This window comes from Centropristis striata, chromosome 3 (assembly GCF_030273125.1).
Source record: "Centropristis striata isolate RG_2023a ecotype Rhode Island chromosome 3, C.striata_1.0, whole genome shotgun sequence".
Classification (NCBI taxonomy): Eukaryota; Metazoa; Chordata; class Actinopteri; order Perciformes; family Serranidae; genus Centropristis; species Centropristis striata.
The window spans coordinates 45286896-45306223 of NC_081519.1; the positions used below are offsets into that span (position 1 = coordinate 45286896).

General features: G+C 40.9%; 2 protein-coding genes and 1 long non-coding RNA gene across 3 annotated transcripts in view; 1 reads left to right on the top strand and 2 right to left on the bottom strand.

Moving 5' to 3' along the window:
- unm_sa1614 (un-named sa1614) overlaps positions 1-6718 on the top strand; it is a 34741-nt gene extending 28023 nt beyond the window's left edge. The window contains exons 24-29 of the mRNA XM_059329201.1: positions 872-1045; positions 1312-1375; positions 2247-2296; positions 3059-3213; positions 3601-3726; positions 5401-6718. Of these exons, the coding sequence (XP_059185184.1) occupies positions 872-1045; positions 1312-1375; positions 2247-2296; positions 3059-3213; positions 3601-3726; positions 5401-5475 (644 nt within the window). The 3' untranslated portion in view covers positions 5476-6718. The remainder of the gene's footprint in view (positions 1-871; positions 1046-1311; positions 1376-2246; positions 2297-3058; positions 3214-3600; positions 3727-5400) is intronic.
- On the bottom strand, positions 329-8307 carry LOC131968370 (uncharacterized). Its single transcript, XR_009394038.1, has 3 exons — positions 8291-8307; positions 7071-8200; positions 329-583 (listed from the first exon to the last, which is right to left on the bottom strand). It is a non-coding gene; the product is annotated as an uncharacterized LOC131968370 (long non-coding RNA).
- An 18-nt stretch (positions 8308-8325) lies between these two features.
- On the bottom strand, positions 8326-18728 carry st3gal8 (ST3 beta-galactoside alpha-2,3-sialyltransferase 8). The gene is made up of 8 exons (XM_059329198.1): positions 18263-18728; positions 17527-17623; positions 17316-17454; positions 15639-15832; positions 15332-15511; positions 14974-15019; positions 14463-14582; positions 8326-12482 (listed from the first exon to the last, which is right to left on the bottom strand). Exons 1-8 carry the CDS (start codon positions 18405-18407, stop codon positions 12315-12317), a joined length of 1089 nt encoding a protein of 362 aa, XP_059185181.1. The 5' UTR covers positions 18408-18728; the 3' UTR covers positions 8326-12314.
- Between the last annotated feature and the right edge of the window lie 600 nt (positions 18729-19328).

The following is a 19328-nucleotide window of genomic DNA, read 5'->3' on the forward strand; positions in this document are numbered from 1 at the left end:
AGTTTATTAATGTGACTAATTCAATAACACATTCTATAGATCCATTACTCACAGAATGAAACATTTCATGTCTTCATTTATTTAATTTATTCTAATTATAATGATTATGGCTTACATTTAATGAAGTAAAAGTCTGTTTAATATGTAAACAGTCTGTCATCTATGTGACTCAATTCTTGGTTGACTTGAACAACTGAAATGGACTTTACATCATACGCTGCAAATTATTTGGTTCTTACCAAGATAAAAAAAAACGTGTTAGATCATTTATCTTGTTTTAAGAGTTAATTTATTATTTTAAGTGTTCAACATGCTTATTTCTAGATTTAATAATCTTAATTTAATAAATCTTGTCAAGGTAAATTATCTGTCCATGCAGCAAGATCATTTCCCTCAGATTTACTGTTTGATCTGGTTTTAGACCTTTAGATTTACTGTTTGATCTGGTTTTAGACCTTTAGATTTACTGTTTGATCTGGTTTTAGACCTTTAGATTTACTGTTTGATCTGGTTTTAGACCTTTAGATTTACTGTTTGATCTGGTTTTAGACCTTTAGATTTACTGTTTGATCTGGTTTTAGACCTTTAGATTTACTGTTTTATCTGGTTTTAGACCTTTAGATTTACTGTTTGATCTGGTTTTTAGACCTTTTTATCAGTGTGTTCTAATTTATTGAGATGATCCTGTAAGTTAAAGTAGTAATACCACACTAATAGGTTAAATCTACCCAAACTATAATGTTTAATGTGGTAAATTTAATCCATCAGCTCACAGCAGAGTTGAGTTTCCATCAACAGCAAATTAAAACGTGATTATTGACACGATATCTTCTGAAAACAGAAACAATGATCTGTTTCTGTTGTCCTCCAGCTCCTAATGTTCCTCCTCCTCCTCCTCCTGCTGCTGGTGGGGAAGGAGGTGGTGAGGAGGAGGAGGAGGAGGAAGAGGGGGAGGTGTTCTTCTCCCTGACAGGAAACAGGAAGTCGACTCCTCCTCCCATCGCCGTCCGCCACAAGAGGAGCAGCTCCGAGTCCAGCAAGCACGGTAACACCAGGCTCTCTGCACTAGCTTAACCTCCACACTCACGAGCTAATGCTAACTCTGCTAACTCTGGGTACGTGTCTGTGTCTATGTGTGTGTGTGTGTGTGGGGGTGTGTGTGTCTGTGTGTGTCTCTGTGTGTGTGTGTGTGTGTGTCTCTGTCTATGTGTGTCTGTGTGTGTCTGTGTCTATGTGTGTGTGTGTGTGTGTCTCTGTGTGTGTGTGTGTGTGTGTGTGTCTCTGTGTGTGTGTGTGTGTGTGTGTGTGTAGAGTTCAGGTTACCAGCCAGTCCCAGGATCTACAGCGGTCCAGACTCCTCCTTTAAGAAGTGTGTGTGAGTATCTGAGACACAACCTGAAGAATAAACCCCAATTAAAGAAACGAGTCTTCTGATTGGCTCTCGGCCCGTCATGACATCATTCCACTCTGGATTCTCCATTTTTATAGACAAAAGTGTGAAAGTTACACAGTAACACCAGTTCACATGAGCACATTTTATATGTGATTATGTGAAGAAATCAAAGGCAGCAGTAAACAGATAAATCTACAACATTCAGAAAAATAACAACACCAGATAAACATCAATAACAGCTGCAGCTTTTTCTGTTTTTAATGAAATCATCATTTTCATATCTGAAGAAACAGAAGAAGAAGAAAAGTCTCAATACACACTTTATTTTGCTTCCAGAGGCTCCAGACAGCAGGAATTATCATATTCATATATATATATATTCAGCCCTAATAGTTTATTTTCCAGTCTAGTTGTCATTGGATCATTATCTCTTATTGCTCAAACACTCAAATAATAATAATAATAATTTTACACTTATACACACACCAGGTTTTTATTTCTTTAAGTTCCTATTTTGCTTGTGCTATAAAATGACACTTGTATTGTTTTCTGTTTTGTTGTTGTTTGTTGTTGTTTTCTCTCATTGTTGTTGTTTTTATTAGCCCATAGAGGGTTTTAACCTCTCCCACACTTACTTTTCTAGTTTAATTTCTGTTTTTTGTAATTGTCTTTTCTTATGGTGCAAATAAATAAATAAATTCAAAAATACAAACTTGATTTAAACCCCCTGAGACCTGCAGAGAGACTGTACTGACCTCTGGTGGACTGAAGGGGAACTACAGTTTTTATATTGAGATAATAAACTATAATTATTATTATAATTGTAAAATAATCTCCCTCTCGTCTGTTCCAGTCCGTCTTCTCCTCTCAGCTCGCTGACTGAAAGACCAGAACGAGAACGAGGTACTTCCTGTCCACAAACATCTGTTTTATCAGTCTGATGAATCCATCATGTGAAGAAGTTTTTATGGCTTTAGTTTTTATTTCTCCCTTACCGTTCCTCCTCCACAGGTTGGACTGTAAATATAATCTGTTATCCAACACTCAAAACAGATCACTTTACATCTCTCTTACATCTGTGCTTTTTATGATCTTTATTCTAGAAATAAAGTCAAAATTAGTCAAAAATTAGTAGAATAAAATGTGAAAACGTTTGCATTAATTTAAGTGTGTGGCCTTGGACTTCGGCTCATTAATAGCAAAATAATTAATTGATTTAATAGGTTTTTTGCAGCTTAATAGATAATAGAAATAATTGTAAGTAACTTACTTTATTTAAAAAGTGTAAGTTCCTATTTCCAGCTTCTTATTCATCTTTTTGGGCCCGATCAGGTAACGGCCTGCGAGGTCCCGACTGTTTATTTAAATTATTATTTATTTATTTATTTTTATTCTTAGTCCCGAAGGATTTCTTCTTCTTTGTTGCATTCCTAGAATACTCTCTTAGTCTATTTTTCTTCTTTTTTTTAAAGGCAGATTTACAGTAAATTGCATCATATTTATTTTGTAGTAAAAATGTTCACACATAAATGTAAAAAGGTTATTATCAGTAGATAAAAGGTGATTTCTGTCCTCTGAAAAACAGATTCCTGAATATGAATGTAAATATTTTAAGTTTTATATGTAAGTTTTAATATTTAAAGTTATATTCTGTCCCTGTTGGAGGTTTTCGGAGGGCGGAGAGTGATGACAGCTCCTCCCACTTCCTGCACCCGACCAGGAAGGCTCCGCCCACCAGCTCTCCGACCAGCCCGCGCTCCCACAGCTTCGACAGCGACCAGCGACGCCCCGCCCCCCAGCCGCTTCCTCGCCGATCATTGGTGAGAAGCTTTAAACAAGCAGACGACATGAGAAGAGTTTCTGGGTCGAGGTTCTCCGCATTTATTTAATAATTTGACCCGCCGGTGCAACCGCATCTATTTTCACACCCCGCCCCGCCGCTATTAATTTTTAAATTTTTACCCGAGTTGGGTCAATGAGATTAAAGGCGAAATTATGAGCTAAAAAATTGAAATTATGAGATTAAAAATCGAAATTATGAGCTAAAAAGTTTCCTCAAATTATCCTCCCTCCCTATTAAATACCCGTCTTGTTAGGGTAACCCTAACTCTTAAAACCAGATAAATGATCTAACACTTCTAAATCTAAAGTTTTTTTTATCTTGGTAAGAACCAAATAATTGTCAGTGTTTTGCTGTTGTGCTCCAGCCTCGGGGGGCGACCAGCCGCCGGGTCGAGGCGTTGTACGACTGCCAGGCGGACCACCACGACGAGCTGAGCTTCTCTGAGGGTCAGGTGCTGGTGGTCCTGGGGCAGGAGGACAGTGATTGGTGGGTACGTATCATCCTGATGTCAACTACAGAAATCAGTCTGTAACAGGTAAACAGGACCTCAAGAGAGACAAAAGCTGAGGCAGCAGAATGCTAGCTAACAAGCTAGCCACTAAATAAGTGAAATAAACTAAGTTGAACAACTTAATGCTTCAGTCACACACTCTTGTCACGCTGTAGAAAAGCACATTAGGGCTGTTTCCACTACAGTCTAATACCCAGAATGAGGGTCTCACTCTCTGAAACGCCTCTAATCTGAATACGAGCCGTCCTGAGGGTCTTTTGTCAGGACTTCTTTAGTCCCTGTAGTAGAGTAGGGTCTTTATTCTCTCCTGTAAACAGCCTGGTTGCTGATTGGATAGAACACTAAGCAGGATGTGACGTAGTACTGGACGCCACAACAACACGCAACATTTGTAAAAGCCGGTGAAGCAGTGTTGGCAACTTAGTGACTTTGTTGCTATATTTAGCCACTTTTCAGACCCCCTTAGAGACTTCTTTTCAAAAAAGCGACTGGAGACAAATCTAGCGGCTTTTTTTGGTGTTACTGGAGACTTTTGGAGACTCGTTCTGACTCTTCTTAACGAGCCGCGGGGGCCAGAGGCTCTTCTTAACGAGCCGCGGGGCCGGAGGCTCTTCTTAACGAGCCGCGGGGCCGGAGGCTCTTCTTAACGAGCCGCGGGGGCCAGAGGCTCTTCTTAACGAGCCGCGGGGCCGGAGGCTCTTCTTAACGAGCCGTGGGGGCCAGAGGCTCTTCTTAACGAGCCGCGGGGGCCGGAGGCTCTTCTTCTTCTGAGACATTAGAGAGGGCGTGGCCTGAGACTTCAGAGAGGGCGTGGCCTGAGACTTTAGAGAGGGCGTGGCCTGAGACATTAGAGAGGGCGTGGCCTGAGACTTTAGAGAGGGCGTGGCCTGAGACTTTAGAGAGGGCGTGGCCTGAGACTTTAGAGAGGGCGTGGCCTGAGACATTAGAGAGGGCGTGGCCTGAGACTTTAGAGAGGGCGTGGCCTGAGACATTAGAGAGAGCGTGGCCTGAGACTTTAGAGAGGGCGTGGCCTGAGACTTTAGAGAGGGCGTGGCCTGAGACTTTAGAGAGGGCGTGGCCTGAGACATTAGAGAGAGCGTGGCCTGAGACTTTAGAGAGGGCGTGGCCTGAGACATTAGAGAGGGCGTGGCCTGAGACATTAGAGAGGGCGTGGCCTGAGACTTTAGAGAGGGCGTGGCCTGAGACTTTAGAGAGGGCGTGGCCTGAGACATTAGAGAGGGCGTGGCCTGAGACTTTAGAGAGGCGTGGCCTGATACTTTCCCAGCGGCCACTCTTCCCCCTAAAGGAAACACAGCTATTGCTTTTGCCAGATGAGTGAGTTTTGTTTGGCTAATTTTCTGTAACCAGCAAAGCTTGAAAGCAGAATTCACCACCTTTTAGCATGCTAGCTTGCTAATTCCATCATGCTTTCAAGCTAAATGTTGTCTGGCTCAAAATCTCATTTCATGTGTTTTTTTCGCTCTCCAGACTTGATAAAACTGGATCTGTAAACAGTAAAACAATCATTAAATGACAGTTGGGACTAAAACTAAGATATGTGCTTTAAAAAAGAAGACTTGAAACTAAATTTAAATATTTGGTGATGAAAGAATCAATGTGTGTGTGTGTGTGTGTGTGTGTGTGTGTGTGCAGCATGGTTATATAGAGGATGAACCGGACCAGAGAGGTTTGTTTCCATCCTCCTTCGTCCAGCTGCTCTCAGACTGAATGTTGGCCGAACCAGACCAGAGACCAGGACGGATCCAGACCAGAGACCAGGACGGATCCAGACCAGAGACCAGGACGGATCCAGACCACAACCTGGAGCTCAGGAGAACCAAACCAAACCAGATGAAACAGAACTGAGCAGCAGCTGAAGCTGGGCTCAGACTTTCAGGTTTTTGTCCCGGGACTCTGGACTGATCCGGTCCCGACCAGCTCAGACCTCCAGAGTTTCTGATGCCTTCTGTTAACACGGAGACGTTTCAGGTGACCTTTTAGTTCAGAATCCAGAATCTAGGGACGCGTTCACCCAAGACCTTTAGTTAAACAAAACGTTTAACACCCAGAAGCACACTGACTTGTTTTAAATATATCAGGTTTCAACAGTTTTTACAGGCCCAGAGTCCAGCTGGAAGACTTTACGTAGAATAAATTACATACAAAAGCACAAACGAAATCATGGTTTCATTTTTAGTTATCACTTAATTTTGACCAAAACAAAGAGGTATAGTTATAGTTTTTTCTAGTCACTAGAGGGTTGGAGGTATATTTTGGGCTGTTTCACTAGAAACCATAGAAGAAGAAGCGTGGTCAGCGTTGTGGACGCGTCCCATTCTGGATCTGGTCTGTTTGTAGCTCGGGTCATGTGATAACGTCTCCGTCTGCCTCACACAAGCCGATCAGCTCAATACTTTAATTTATTTATTTATTTTAAATTAAAAGTAATATTTTATTAAGCACACAGAGACTTAACTTGCTTAACTTGCTTACTTAACTCAGTTGACTTTATTTTTCCTGTTGTTTTTATCGTCATGTGTTTGTTGTTGTTGTTGTTGTTGATCCGGCGGAGACGCCGCCACACAAGCTGCTTCTGTCCCGTCTCAGGCTCCGCCTCCTCGCCCACGCGGTCCAACCAGTGACCAGAGCACAAAGCATTGTGGGAAACAGAGGAATGACATCAGAGGAGGCGGAGCCTGAAAGGAGACAGCTGAAGCTTCCAGCTGCCTTCGATGTCTCCAGATATCAAAACGCCTCAGTGAGTAAAAATGAGTTCCTGCCACGATATCACAAACGTTTCCACTCAGTTAGTCACGAAACATTTTCACATTAGAACAAGATACTTTAATGCTTTCAGGACGGATTTTATTATCGCTACGTACCAAATAATTCAGTTTCAACAAGAAACTTTCATCATGTTATATCGAACATTTTTTCCTTTTTACAAAATGAATATTGTGAAACAAGAAAATATTTGTATAACTCAACATAACGATAAGTGGTATGAACTGTAAAAAAGGTGTTTAAAACCAGATCAAACAGTAAATCTTCTCTAACAGTAAATCTCTAACAATTCTAAATCTAAAGTTTTTTTTTATCTTGGTAAGAACCAAATAATCATCAGGTCACTCTGCTCGGGCCAGTTCATCACTGCTTGCAGCTTTACTTTATCTGGTTTTAAGAGTTAATTTATTATTTTAACTGTTCAACATGTTTATTTCTAGATTTAATAATCTTAATTTAATAAATCTTGTCAAGGTAAATTATCTGTCCATGCAGCAAGATCATTTCCCTCAGATTTACTGTTTGATCTGGTTTTAGACCTTTTTATCAGTGTGACAACAAAATAAACTGATTTGTGCTCATGACAAAATGTTTCTTATTGAAACTGAATAATTTGGCAAAATTTCAATCCTAAATTGGTTGAAATTAGCTTTTAATTTTAAGTATTGAAACATAAGCAGGATCACCAACAGACTTAAATGGTACATAAATAAAGAGCCTTTATCAGCGGTGGAAGCTCCAGTATTCAGTGTTAACACAGAAAAAGTCCTAATAACATAACTGATCACATGTTCTGCTGAATAATGAGCTGATTTTTTGTTATTGTGGCAGTAAAACACTTTTATAAACATCAACTTTCTCTGCAGAACTCATCTGGGTTTGATTGTCAACATTTACCTCCAGAGTTGTTTTTTTAATAGAAAAAACTCATTTAGTTTCATATTTTCTTTATTTCATTCAGTGACAGCGGTGGTTTATTTATTATGTGGGATATCACAGTGCTTCTGTCTGTTTGGTTACATGAATGAATGAGTTGGTGATCAGCAGGTTGATTTGTTAAGTCGTTCTTTTTTTAACAGTCACAGTTTAAAGATGATGAGCTGAATTAAAGCTATGAAACATAAACATCATGATTGCTCGACTGCATTCCTCGTGGAAATGATCCACATTTACTGCAGGGAATCTAAGAAGCACAACTTTGGATTTAGACTCGCAACAAACACTTTGAGGACGTAAATCTTTTTAACTACAACTTAGTCTGCAAATTCCAAAACCTTTGATGGGACGTGACCTGCAGGGCTGCTGCTCTGGTGTTTCCTGGCTGGCTCTCCTCGTCACTGGAACACTTCCCAGTTATCCCAGCAGGGTTTCTTCCTGGAGAAGCCAGCAAAGAGTTAAATCCCAGCACAAAAAAACTATAAAAGAAGCAGCAGCTGTTTCACATTAAACTGCAGCTTTCGATGACTCAGCAGTCGACCGACTTGTTCCAGGTTCAACTTCAAACAGCAGCCAAGCCAACGTCAGAGCAGCAGCCTCCACCAGATCCAGCATTTAAGATTATTTATAGCGGCTTCAGGCTGCTCCAACACAGAGCCCATCGTCTAGAAACTCTCCTTCCAACAGCTGCTTCAGACAGAAAGTCTCTACAGTGATCTGTCTCTGTAGAGACCTCTGTCTCTGGAGAGACTTCTGTCTCTCCAGAGACAGAGGTCTCTACAGAGACAGAGGTCTCTACAGAGACAGAGGTCTCTACAGAGACAGATCTACTGGAGAGACTTCTGTCTCTACAGAGACAGAGGTCTCTACAGAGACAGAGGTCTCTACAGAGACAGATCTACTGGAGAGACTTCTGTCTCTCCAGAGACAGAGGTCTCTGTAGAGACAGATCTACTGGAGATCTCCTTCTCTTCTTCCTCCAAGATAATAAACGATGCACCAACAACTGAGTCTGAAGCAGACTGAGTCTCTGAGGAGCCGCTTCACACTGCCAGGTCGCTCTGAAACATTTGGTCAATCAAAGTTTTTTGCCAGAATCAAACTGAAAATGGTCGTCTAGCTCGGCGTCTATTAAGTCAAAATAGTATTTGTATTCAAGCTGGAAACCTCCATGTTCGGGTCATTTACACCAAGAAAACAAAGAGATCGCTAATGTTCCCACCGAGGTTATTAAAGTTAATGAAAACTAACGAAATAACCAAAACTAGAACTGAAAAACATTTTCGTTAACTGAAATAAAAATAAAAACGAGTTTTTATAAAAACAATAACTAACTGAAACTGTATTTTGTGGTTCCAAAACTAACTAAACTAACTAAAATTATAGTGAAAATGTCCTTCGTTTCCGTCTTTGTCAACTTTTTTCCTCCGTAAACCTTTTTGGTTGATATGAAATCTATTTCATCTATCTGGTTTTATGACTTAATAAACTTATTGGGGCTGAGATGGATCAGACAAAGGAAATAAAGGAAACATTTACTGTGACCTTATTGAATCTGGACCCAACAAATACCCCATTACAAAACAACTACAACTAATAAAAACTAAACTATAACTAATAAAAACTAAACTACAACTAATAAAAACTAAACTACAATTAATAAAAACTAAACTACAACTAATAAACACTAAACTACAACTAATAAAAACTAAACTAAAACTAATAAAAACTAAACTAAAACTAATAAAAACTAAACTACAACTAATAAAAACTAAACTAAAACTAATAAAAACTAAACTACAACTACTAAAAACTAACTGTGATTTTTCATCAGTTTTAGTTTTAATTTCGTTGTCAATTTTTGTTTTCAAATTCAAACTATTATAACCTTGGTACCTTGATTATCTTACTTCTTAAAAAAATAAGTAGAAAAGTTATTGTCAGATTGTTGATGCATTTAGTCAATAAACCGGTTACTTTTTTTTAACATTAGCTTCTCTTACCAGCATTTAAACAAGATTTCTGTAAAATCAGAATCTACAGCATGCGATTTCTTAATTTAAATTTTCAGATTTCAAACGTATCAATTAAAAAAATATATACAATTACGACCATTTACACAATGAAAATTAGGTTAAAATGTATTAATAAATGATCTTTGAAAACAAAAAATATGACTAAAACAGTTTTTGTCAAAGCAAAGAAACTAAATGATAATTTAAAAGACGGACGAATGGACAAATAAACAAATTACTTTTGTTTTTAATTTGTTCTTCCTTCATGTGATCATCTGCTGTCTGGACAATATTTATGCTTTGATTGAAAATATGTTTCTCTTCAAAACACAAAAGAAGCTGAAAGAAACTTCTTGTTTCTAAGACGAACGACCAAACTGAGATTGAGACTCAAACTTAGTGTGTGAAACGTCCTGAAGCTCCTCAGAGTGTAAACATTCAGACGGCTGATGGACAACCAGCAGGTTTTTGTACATTCACAGTGTGACAACAGGAAGTCCTGCTCGCTCTCTTCATTCACATGGTTGGTTTTTGGTTTTGGACTCACATTGCACTAAAATCTTCCACTCGTCCACACAGCCACACACGCTGGTGGTCTTACTGATTGTTTGACTTTGTCCTTGTTACGTTCTGTTTAATAAATCTTTAGTTAAATGTCGTGCTGTCTCCTCGTCTTTGTTGCTCCCGTCAGCCGAGGAGGAGCTCCGTCACGTCGTCCATGAAGTCCAACAGTCTGAAGCAGGGCTGCACCATTATGGACTAAATGATCATCATTATTATTGTGATCAATATTGTCATCATGATTATTAATCATGATTATTCATCATGATTATTCATCATGTTTGGGGAAACATCTATGTTTTTATTGCACTACTTTTAAACAAACAACAGCAACAGTTTTTAGTGTCTGGTGCTTGTTGTAAACAAACAGAGATCGCTAAGCTAACACCTCCTGCAGCAGCAGAGCTAACTGTTAGCCTGTTAGCAATTTGCAGACTGGACGCTAAGGGGTTAACATCCCCTCCGGCATCTGCAGCTGGGAGAGACTGCTGCGGGAGGACTGTGCCGCTTCGACTCGTTCTTACAGTAAGAACGAGTCTCCAAAAGTCTCCAATAACACCAGAAAAAGTCTCTGGATTTGTCTCCAGTTGCTTTTTTGAAAAATAGGCGCTAAATATAGCAACACTATACATCACATCCTGCTCAGCGCTCGCTGGTTATTTATTTATTCAGGCAGCTACATGAAGCCTGAACTCTGCGTCGCCCCCTGGTGGTTGGTGGACTACTGGGGTAGAAAGTGTTGATTAGATCTGCAGGAGAGACACATTTTAAAATGGAAATATTGCCGATGATCAGGTTAATTTAATCGTGGCGGCTAAAATCGTGATCATGATTAAATTCCATTAATTGTGCAGCCCTACTCTAAGTTTGACTTCACCTCTCAGCTCCTGGAGCTGGAAACTCGTCCTTCAATCACTGAATGAAGTGAAAACTAACAGACTGTTGAATCACTGTGGACCACATGAGAAGCTCAATCACAGGCTCCTCCCACTCACTTCCTCCCGCTCCATATATGGTCGAGACAGGAAGTGTCATTGGCTTACATGTAGGCGTGAGAAGAAACTTTAAACGTTGTTGTCCTGTTTCCAGCTCAAAGTCTGTGAGGACAGAAGCGTCCTCCAGATCAGGACGGTTTACATTTAGATTCATTCAGAATAAATGGATGGATTATAAACAATATAAAATATAAAATGTCTTGTAACGTGGTTGGATAGAGAAGCAACGCAACATGGCAACGCTTGGTGCCATTTCTTCTTCAGGGCAAAGTGCTTTGATAAAAAAAGAGGTTTTCCCTGTTTAATGTCTATAAAATCCACAAAAAATATATAAAAAGTCTGTGGTTGTTTCCCGCTCAGAGCAAAAACTTCTGTGGTTGATTCTCGCCGTCTCAGACGGCAGGACGGTCTGTCTGAACAGTGGAGGGTCCTGAAAAACAGTCTGTGGGTTCAAGTTGAGCTGGAACTCATTCAAACCAGCAGGAGTCTGCAGAACTCTTAGCCCAGTAAGTGGAGGTGGCAGGTTAAGATCCTCCCAACCCCGAAAGGCAACATCCAGATATGCAAAAAATATGGCAGTCCAGCATCGGCTTCGATCCAGCACGCCTGGATCTTTGACTCAAGGCAGACGTGGTGATTGACATGCAAGAAGTCTGATTCCTGTCCAGATCACTGATTCCTGTCCAGATCACTGATTCCTGTCCAGATCACTGATTCCTGTCCAGATCACTGATTCCTGTCCAGATCGCCCCCAAACAAGAAAACCCGGCAACATGAACGGTCCAGAGTCCCACAGGAAGACAGACTCTGGTTTCCACACCAGATGAGGCTGGTTCTGGTCTCAACAAACAACAAAACAAAGTGGTAAAAGGAGGACAGTCCGTAGATCTGTCAGTCCATCAGTCAGTCAGTATATCAGTCAGTCCATTTTTAGGTCTGTATGTGGTCGGTCCATCCGTCTGTCTCTAGTGAACAGGTCCGTCTGTCTCTAGTGAACTGGTCCGTCTGTCTCTAGTGAACTGGTCCGTCTGTCTCTAGTGAACAGGTCCGTCTGTCTCTAGTGAACTGGTCCGTCTGTCTCTAGTGAACTGGTCCGTCTGTCTCTAGTGAACTGGTCCGTCTGTCTCTAGTGAACAGGTCCGTCTGTCTCTAGTGAACAGGTCCGTCTGTCTCTAGTGAACTGGTCCGTCTGTCTCTAGTGAACTGGTCCGTCTGTCTCTAGTGAACTGGTCCGTCTGTCTCTAGTGAACTGGTCCGTCTGTCTCTAGTGGTTGTGTCACAGGTGCAGGCTGATCTTGCCCTCCTTGGCGAGCTGATGGATGATCTGCGTTTCGAAGTCGGCGCTGTGGACGCCGGTCTTCCTGAAGGCTCCAGCGTAGCGGTTCTCCTCCCAGTAGTGATGCCAGTTACCCTGCTGGTCAGCACCATAACCAAACACCGACACCTGGACACAGACAGAGACGTCCTGAAACACGACATACTGGGACACATCTAACCAACATGACATACTGGGACACATCTAACCAACATGACATACTGGGACACATCTAACCAACATGACATACTGGGACACATCTAACCAACATGACATACTGGGACACATCTAACTAGGGATGGGTACCTTTCACATTTGAACTGATACGGTACCGATACCCGGTACCTGGGAATCGGTTCCGGTACTCAACGGTACCAATTTTCGGTACTTTTGCGTTTGTTTATGTGGTAATAAATGTTAATTTGTTTAATAATAAAATCAAATTTTTTCAATTCAACATATTTATTTCTCAAAATATAAAGTTTAAAAAATATATCAAAACAATATAAAATCCAGGATGAGCAGTGCTTTATTGTTGAGTGAACGTGCATTTTGTAACATGAAGGTTGGAGCGTTATCAAAGAATGCAGAGGAGCTCTCAGGTGGCAAAGCACGGAGGAGAAAAGAAAAAAAAATGTTGCAAGTGCACGTGTGTTTTGTTGTGATGACGTCGTAGCTGTGGGCGGAGCACCGGTCAGACAGTATTGTGGGCGTGGCGTGGTTGGAATAAACAAAGTTGAGTCGCGCTGCTCTGTGCACATATGGAGGATGACGCAGGAGTCTGAGGGATTTAATTTCAGCGACGCAGTTTGAAATAAAGTGGCAGGTAATATTCCTGAGTTGAAGAGCGGAGTATTAGCGGAGGACCAGAGATGCAGCAGCTAGCTGCTAGCTGCTAATGACTGGTCTACAGAAGAATGGAGAGAGCAAACGGAGTAAGGAAGGTCTAATCTGGAGGCAGACGAAGGCCAAGCCCGGGTAGAGACACTGGAGAGATAGCAGCTGGAGGCTAGCGGCTAGCAGCTGGCGGCTAGCAGGCCTAGAGCCGGCTGTTCGTCTCTGCGCCGGGGCGGAAGAGGGCAGCAGCTAGTGGCCGCGGTGAGCAGACAGGACCAGATGAGGAGGTAAATAAAAAAATTAAAAATAGTGCGATCGTCAGCACGCTTGTTAATCAAAGACGTTAAATGAAAACAGGTTGAAATCAATGATCAGTTTAAAGGTAACGCCGTTTAGGTACCGAAACATGGTACCGTTTGATTTTACATGAATCGGTACTCGGTAGTACCGATGGAATTCGGTCGGTACCTATAAAAGTACCGAATTCGGTACCCATCCCTACATCTAACCAACATGACATACTGGGACACATCTAACCAACATGACATACTGGGACACGTCTAACCAACATGACATACTGGGACACATCTAACCAACATGACATACTGGGACACATCTAACCAACATGACATACTGGGACACATCTAACCAACATGACATACTGGGACACATCTAACCAACATGACATACTGGGACACATCTAACCAACATGACATACTGGGACACATCTAACCAACATGACATACTGGGACACGTCTAACCAACATGACATACTGGGACACGTCTAACCAACATGACATACTGGGACACATCTAACCAACATGACATACTGGGACACATCTAACCAACATGACATACTGGGACACATCTAACCAACATGACATACTGGGACACATCTAACCAACATGACATACTGGGACACATCTAACCAACATGACATACTGGGACACATCTAACCAACATGACATACTGGGACACGTCTAACCAACATGACATACTGGGACACATCTAACCAACATGACATACTGGGACACATCTTTAGTGGCTTTAGTTTTATTTTCAGTCAGTTCTGGTCACATTGAATCATCTACGGCGGCCCTGAAGAGCAAAACACAACAACAAATCAGAAAACACAGCTGCTGTTGTGTTTTCTGTTTTGTCGTTGTGATTTGCACTTCAGGGCCACCGTAGTCATCACTGTATTAAAAAGCAAACTCTCTAAATCTGAAATGTTTTTGGTTGTTTAAATGTGACGAGGTAAATGAAAAATACCTGGTCACAGGTGTGGAGAGCGAAGATGATGGCCAGCATGCCGGTGGACGGGTAACGACCATGACCTTCGGTCCAACGATCGTTGGCGTACTTGAAGAACGCCGGATTCACCACCAGAACCTGGAAACAAACTACATTTGAACATTTTCCACAAAAATTCAGGCATTTTAAAATATGACCATATTTGACATAAATCGACATGCTATAGTATGACTTTTTTTTAGGGGGTCATTTTTGGACATTCCCATTATTGGTGTTTTACTGTCACTTCTGGCAAAATTGACCCATTTTAAGCATTTTTAGGCATTTTAAATTTGACAATTTTGACCCATTTTAAATTTAATAAAAAACCTCTTAGTAACGACATATTTTATGTAAACCTAATGAGGTCAAATTTTCATAAAAAGCATCATAGTATAGTATGTCGTGAAAATTTCATTAAAAAATGTGGTGAAAATGTCATAAAAACATAATATACTAGACTTTACGGTCGTGTAAATATTTATTTTACCTTGTCTTTATCAGCCTCCACTCGTTCTTTTACCCTCATGTAGGTCCTGAACACAGAAATATATTCATACATTCTGAACATTTTATATATTATAACAAATTTTGATTTCTTATATTACTAATATTATAACTCACATATTTGTTTATCCAAATATATTTAATAAAATACATGAAGAATATTAAAATTCTTTATGAAATAAACACATTATAATTGTCATGTGTACATTTTTTTTAATGAAATGTGTGTCTATGTGTTTAATGTCATATATTCTAGATTTTGAGTTTTTACCAGTTTATTAGGTACACCAGTCCTGCTGTAGATGACTGGTGTACCTAATAAAGTGGTACCTGTTTCGTACATTTTGACCTGTCCGGTGGACAGCGCGCTGGTCAGCCACTCCAGGTCTCGGAGTTTGAACGGCAGCAGGACGAGGCTGACGCCGCGGCCGACGTCCACGGCGCTCTCCGGGTACAGGAAGTGATGCGTTGTTCGATTCCCAACGTCCTTCTCAAACCCTCGAGTCACCGCCTTGTTCATCCTTTGGAGGAGGAAGATGAGGAAGATGAGGAGAGGAAGGACGAGGAGGAGGAGGGTAAATATAAATATAAATAAATATATAATAATATCTATATAAATAAATAAATAATAATATCTGTAGTTCGTACCGGATCACAGAGTTGTGGCCGTCGATCAGGTTGCCGCTTCCTGACTGTCGCAGGTTGCCGGAGTTGCCGACCACAGCGCAGGTTCGGCAACGAGAGGGGAGGGGCCTGAAGTCCACAGTGGGCGGAGCAATGACCGCAAACATCTCTGACATCACTTTTTCTAGAGTCTGGTCGTTACCGGACCGCTGGAGACTCTGAGGAGGAAAACATTATTTATTTCATATGATTATTATTGAGAATAAAGATTTAAAGGATAGTTTTATGTTTTATTAAGGGTTTACAGTGTGACTGCAGATCTGGTTCCTTCAGTCGATCCAGTAAACTGAGATCAGACTGATGGTGTTAGCAGCATTTCCTCCTGTAATCTACTAATGTTCCTGCAGCAGGATAAATCTATAAATGCAGCAAAAACACTCAGACATTTGTCTCCCTCAGCTGCTACAGAAACACATTTAAGACATTTAACGTTTCCGTTTTCTGGAAATACAGACTTTCATTAACGTTGGTGACTATTCACTGAAACACACTGAAACACAATCATGCAGAATATGAAACATTCTTCTGATAATAAATCTTTGTTCTGCAGTTCTGCTGATTTAACAATTCTCAGTGTCGACACATTGATTCAGTGCAGCCTGCAATCATTTACTGTGGAGCAGCTCACACTTATTATTTATTATTATTTATTATTATATATAATAATAAGGTAACTCCACATTCAGACAAACACAAAGAAAAACAGGAAGCCTGAAAATCTTTACAATTGTTTTTTTTAAATCTATTTTGGTGACTTGCCTAACTGTTCATATAAAGAATCATATTATGGTTATAAAAAATAGTTAAAAAACCTCTTAGAACAGTATTTTATAAAAGTCATAATATAATGTCATAAAAAGTAATATTATAGTATATCATAAAAAGTCATAATATATTATGTCATAAAGTAATAAAAGTAATATTTTAGTGTTAAAGTCTCACCAGCCACCATGCCAGGGCGTCGGCTCCAGGTGGTAAAGTAATAATATATAATGTCATATAATAATATATTATGTCATATAATAATATATTATCATATAAAGTAATATTTTAGTGTTAATAGTCTCACATATAATAATATATTATCATATAAAGTAATATTTTAGTGTTAATAGTCTCACATATAATAATATATTATCATATAAAGTAATATTTTAGTGTTAATAGTCTCACATATAATAATATATTATCATATAAAGTAATATTTTAGTGTTAATAGTCTCACATATAATAATATATTATCATATAAAGTAATATTTTAGTGTTAAAGTCTCACATATAATAATATATTATCATATAAAGTAATATTTTAGTGTTAATAGTCTCACATATAATAATATATTATCATATAAAGTAATATTTTAGTGTTAATAGTCTCACATATAATAATATATTATCATATAAAGTAATATTTTAGTGTTAATAGTCTCACATATAATAATATATTATATTATAAAGTAATATTTTAGTGTTAATAGTCTCACATATAATAATATATTATATTATAAAGTAATATTTTAGTGTTAAAGTCTCACCAGCCACCATGCCAGGGTGCCGGGTCCAGCTGGTAAAGTAATAATATATTATGTCATATAATAATATATTATGATATAAAGTAATATTTTAATGTTAAAGTCTCACCAGCCACCATGCCAGGGCGCCGGCGTCCAGCTGGTTGCTGGTTTCTCGGAGCACGGGTTGCTGGTTGGGGTCGTAGCGCCGGCTGAACCAGTCGGACTCCTTCAGGTCAGAAATACACGACTCAGTACAACCACACGACCTGAAGGAGGACCAATCAGAGTCAGACACGGAGCAAGGCATCATGGGAAACAGAGTCTACCTCTGGTCCTACCTGGAGCTCTCTGCAGGCTGCTGGGTGGTCCGGGGGGGAGGGGGGGTCCTGGGGGGGTCAAAGGTCACACCAGCAGGAGGAGCTGAGGCTTCAACCACTACAGACAGAGAACAGATGCATCATGGGAGCTCTGCTGTTATCATACTGTTAATACTAATACTGCTGATAGTATTAACCTGCTGCTGATACTACAGATATTATATATATATATATATATATATATATATATATATATATATACATATATACATATATACATATATACTGTCTCTCTGCTGACTCACCTGTCTCTCTGCTGACTCACCTGTCTCCCTGCTGATGTCACCTGTCTCCCTGCTGATGTCACCTGTCTCCCTGCTGATGTCACCTGTCTCCCTGCTGACTCACCTGTCTCCCTGCTGATGTCACCTGTCTCCCTGCTGACTCACCTGTCTCCCTGCTGATGTCACCTGTCTCCCTGCTGATGTCACCTGTCTCCCTGCTGATGTCACCTGTCTCCCTGCTGATGTCACCTGTCTCTCTGCTGACTCACCTGTCTCTCTGCTGATGTCACCTGTCTCCCTGCTGATGTCACCTGTCTCCCTGCTGATGTCACCTGTCTCTTTGCTGACTCACCTGTCTCCCTGCTGACTCACCTGTCTCTCTGCTGACTCACCTGTCTCCCTGCTGATGTCACCTGTCTCTCTGCTGACTCACCTGTCTCCCTGCTGACTCACCTGTCTCTCTGCTGACTCACCTGTCTCCCTGCTGGTGGGCGTGGCCTGGTTGATTGGCAGGGCCGGCGACAGGAAGTGTCTCCTCTGGATGCTCTGACTGGCCAGCATGAGGAAGAGGATGGCAGCGATCACCACGGCAACGCACAGCTTCCTCCTCAGCAACATGTTGGACGGGCGGTGAGTGGGCGCGGCGGCGTCGGGGGGCGGGGCGGCGAGTCGTTGAGCTGTCAGTCAAACCTTCAGCCTGTTATGTCGCCATCATCGGTTGCTCTGGTGTTGCTCTGGTGTCATCAGTTGCTCTGGTGTCATCGGTTGCTCAGGGGTCATCGGTTGCTCTGGTGTTGCTATGGTGTCATCAGTTGCTCTGGTGTCATCAGTTGCTCTGGTGTTGCTCTGGTGTCATCAGTTGCTCTGGTGTCATCAGTTGCTCTGGTGTCATCGGTTGCTCTGGTGTCATCGGTTGCTCTGGTGTCATCAGTTGCTCTGGTGTTGCTCTGGCGTCATCGGTTGCTCTGGTGTCATCGGTTGCTCTGGTGTCATCGGTTGCTCTGGTGTCATCAGTTGCTCTGGTGTTGCTCTGGCGTCATCGGTTGCTCTGGTGTCATCGGTTGCGCTGGTGTCATCGGTTGCTCTGGTGTTGCTCTGGTGTCATCAGTTGCTCTGGCGTCATCGGTTGCTCTGGTGTCATCTGGTCGTCTTCATGGCTGCTGTCGTCTCTTCTCTCAGCTTCAGCTCCATGACGCCTGAACTTCCTGTCACCTCGCTGCTGTCACCGTGCAGGTGGTCACACCTGGACAGACGGACAGAGTGACATCATCAGCATTTAAAGGGTCCAATCACGCCACGTTCTCCACAAGATGACGTCCTCAAATCTCTTGTTTTGTCCACAAACCAAAGAGATATTCAGTTTATTGTCATAAAGGAACAAAGAAACCAGAAATATTCACATTGAAGAAGCTGAAATCAGAGAATTTGGACTTATTGACTTTAAAAAACTGCTCAAACCAATTATTGGATTATCAAAATAGTTGATGATTAATTTAATAATCGATTATTGTTCCATTAATAGAATAATTGTTGCAGCTC

Coding starts and splice junctions, on each gene's coding strand:
- st3gal8 (XM_059329198.1), bottom strand. CDS start 18,407: ATGTTGCTGAGGAGGAAGCTGTGCGTTGCCGTGGTGATCGCTGCCATC. Junction 15,833..17,315: donor GCGCCCTGGCATGGTGGCTG/GTGAGACTTTAA, acceptor TTTCCTCCTCAG/AGTCTCCAGCGGTCCGGTAA. Junction 15,512..15,638: donor GGCCACAACTCTGTGATCCG/GTACGAACTACA, acceptor CCTCCTCCAAAG/GATGAACAAGGCGGTGACTC.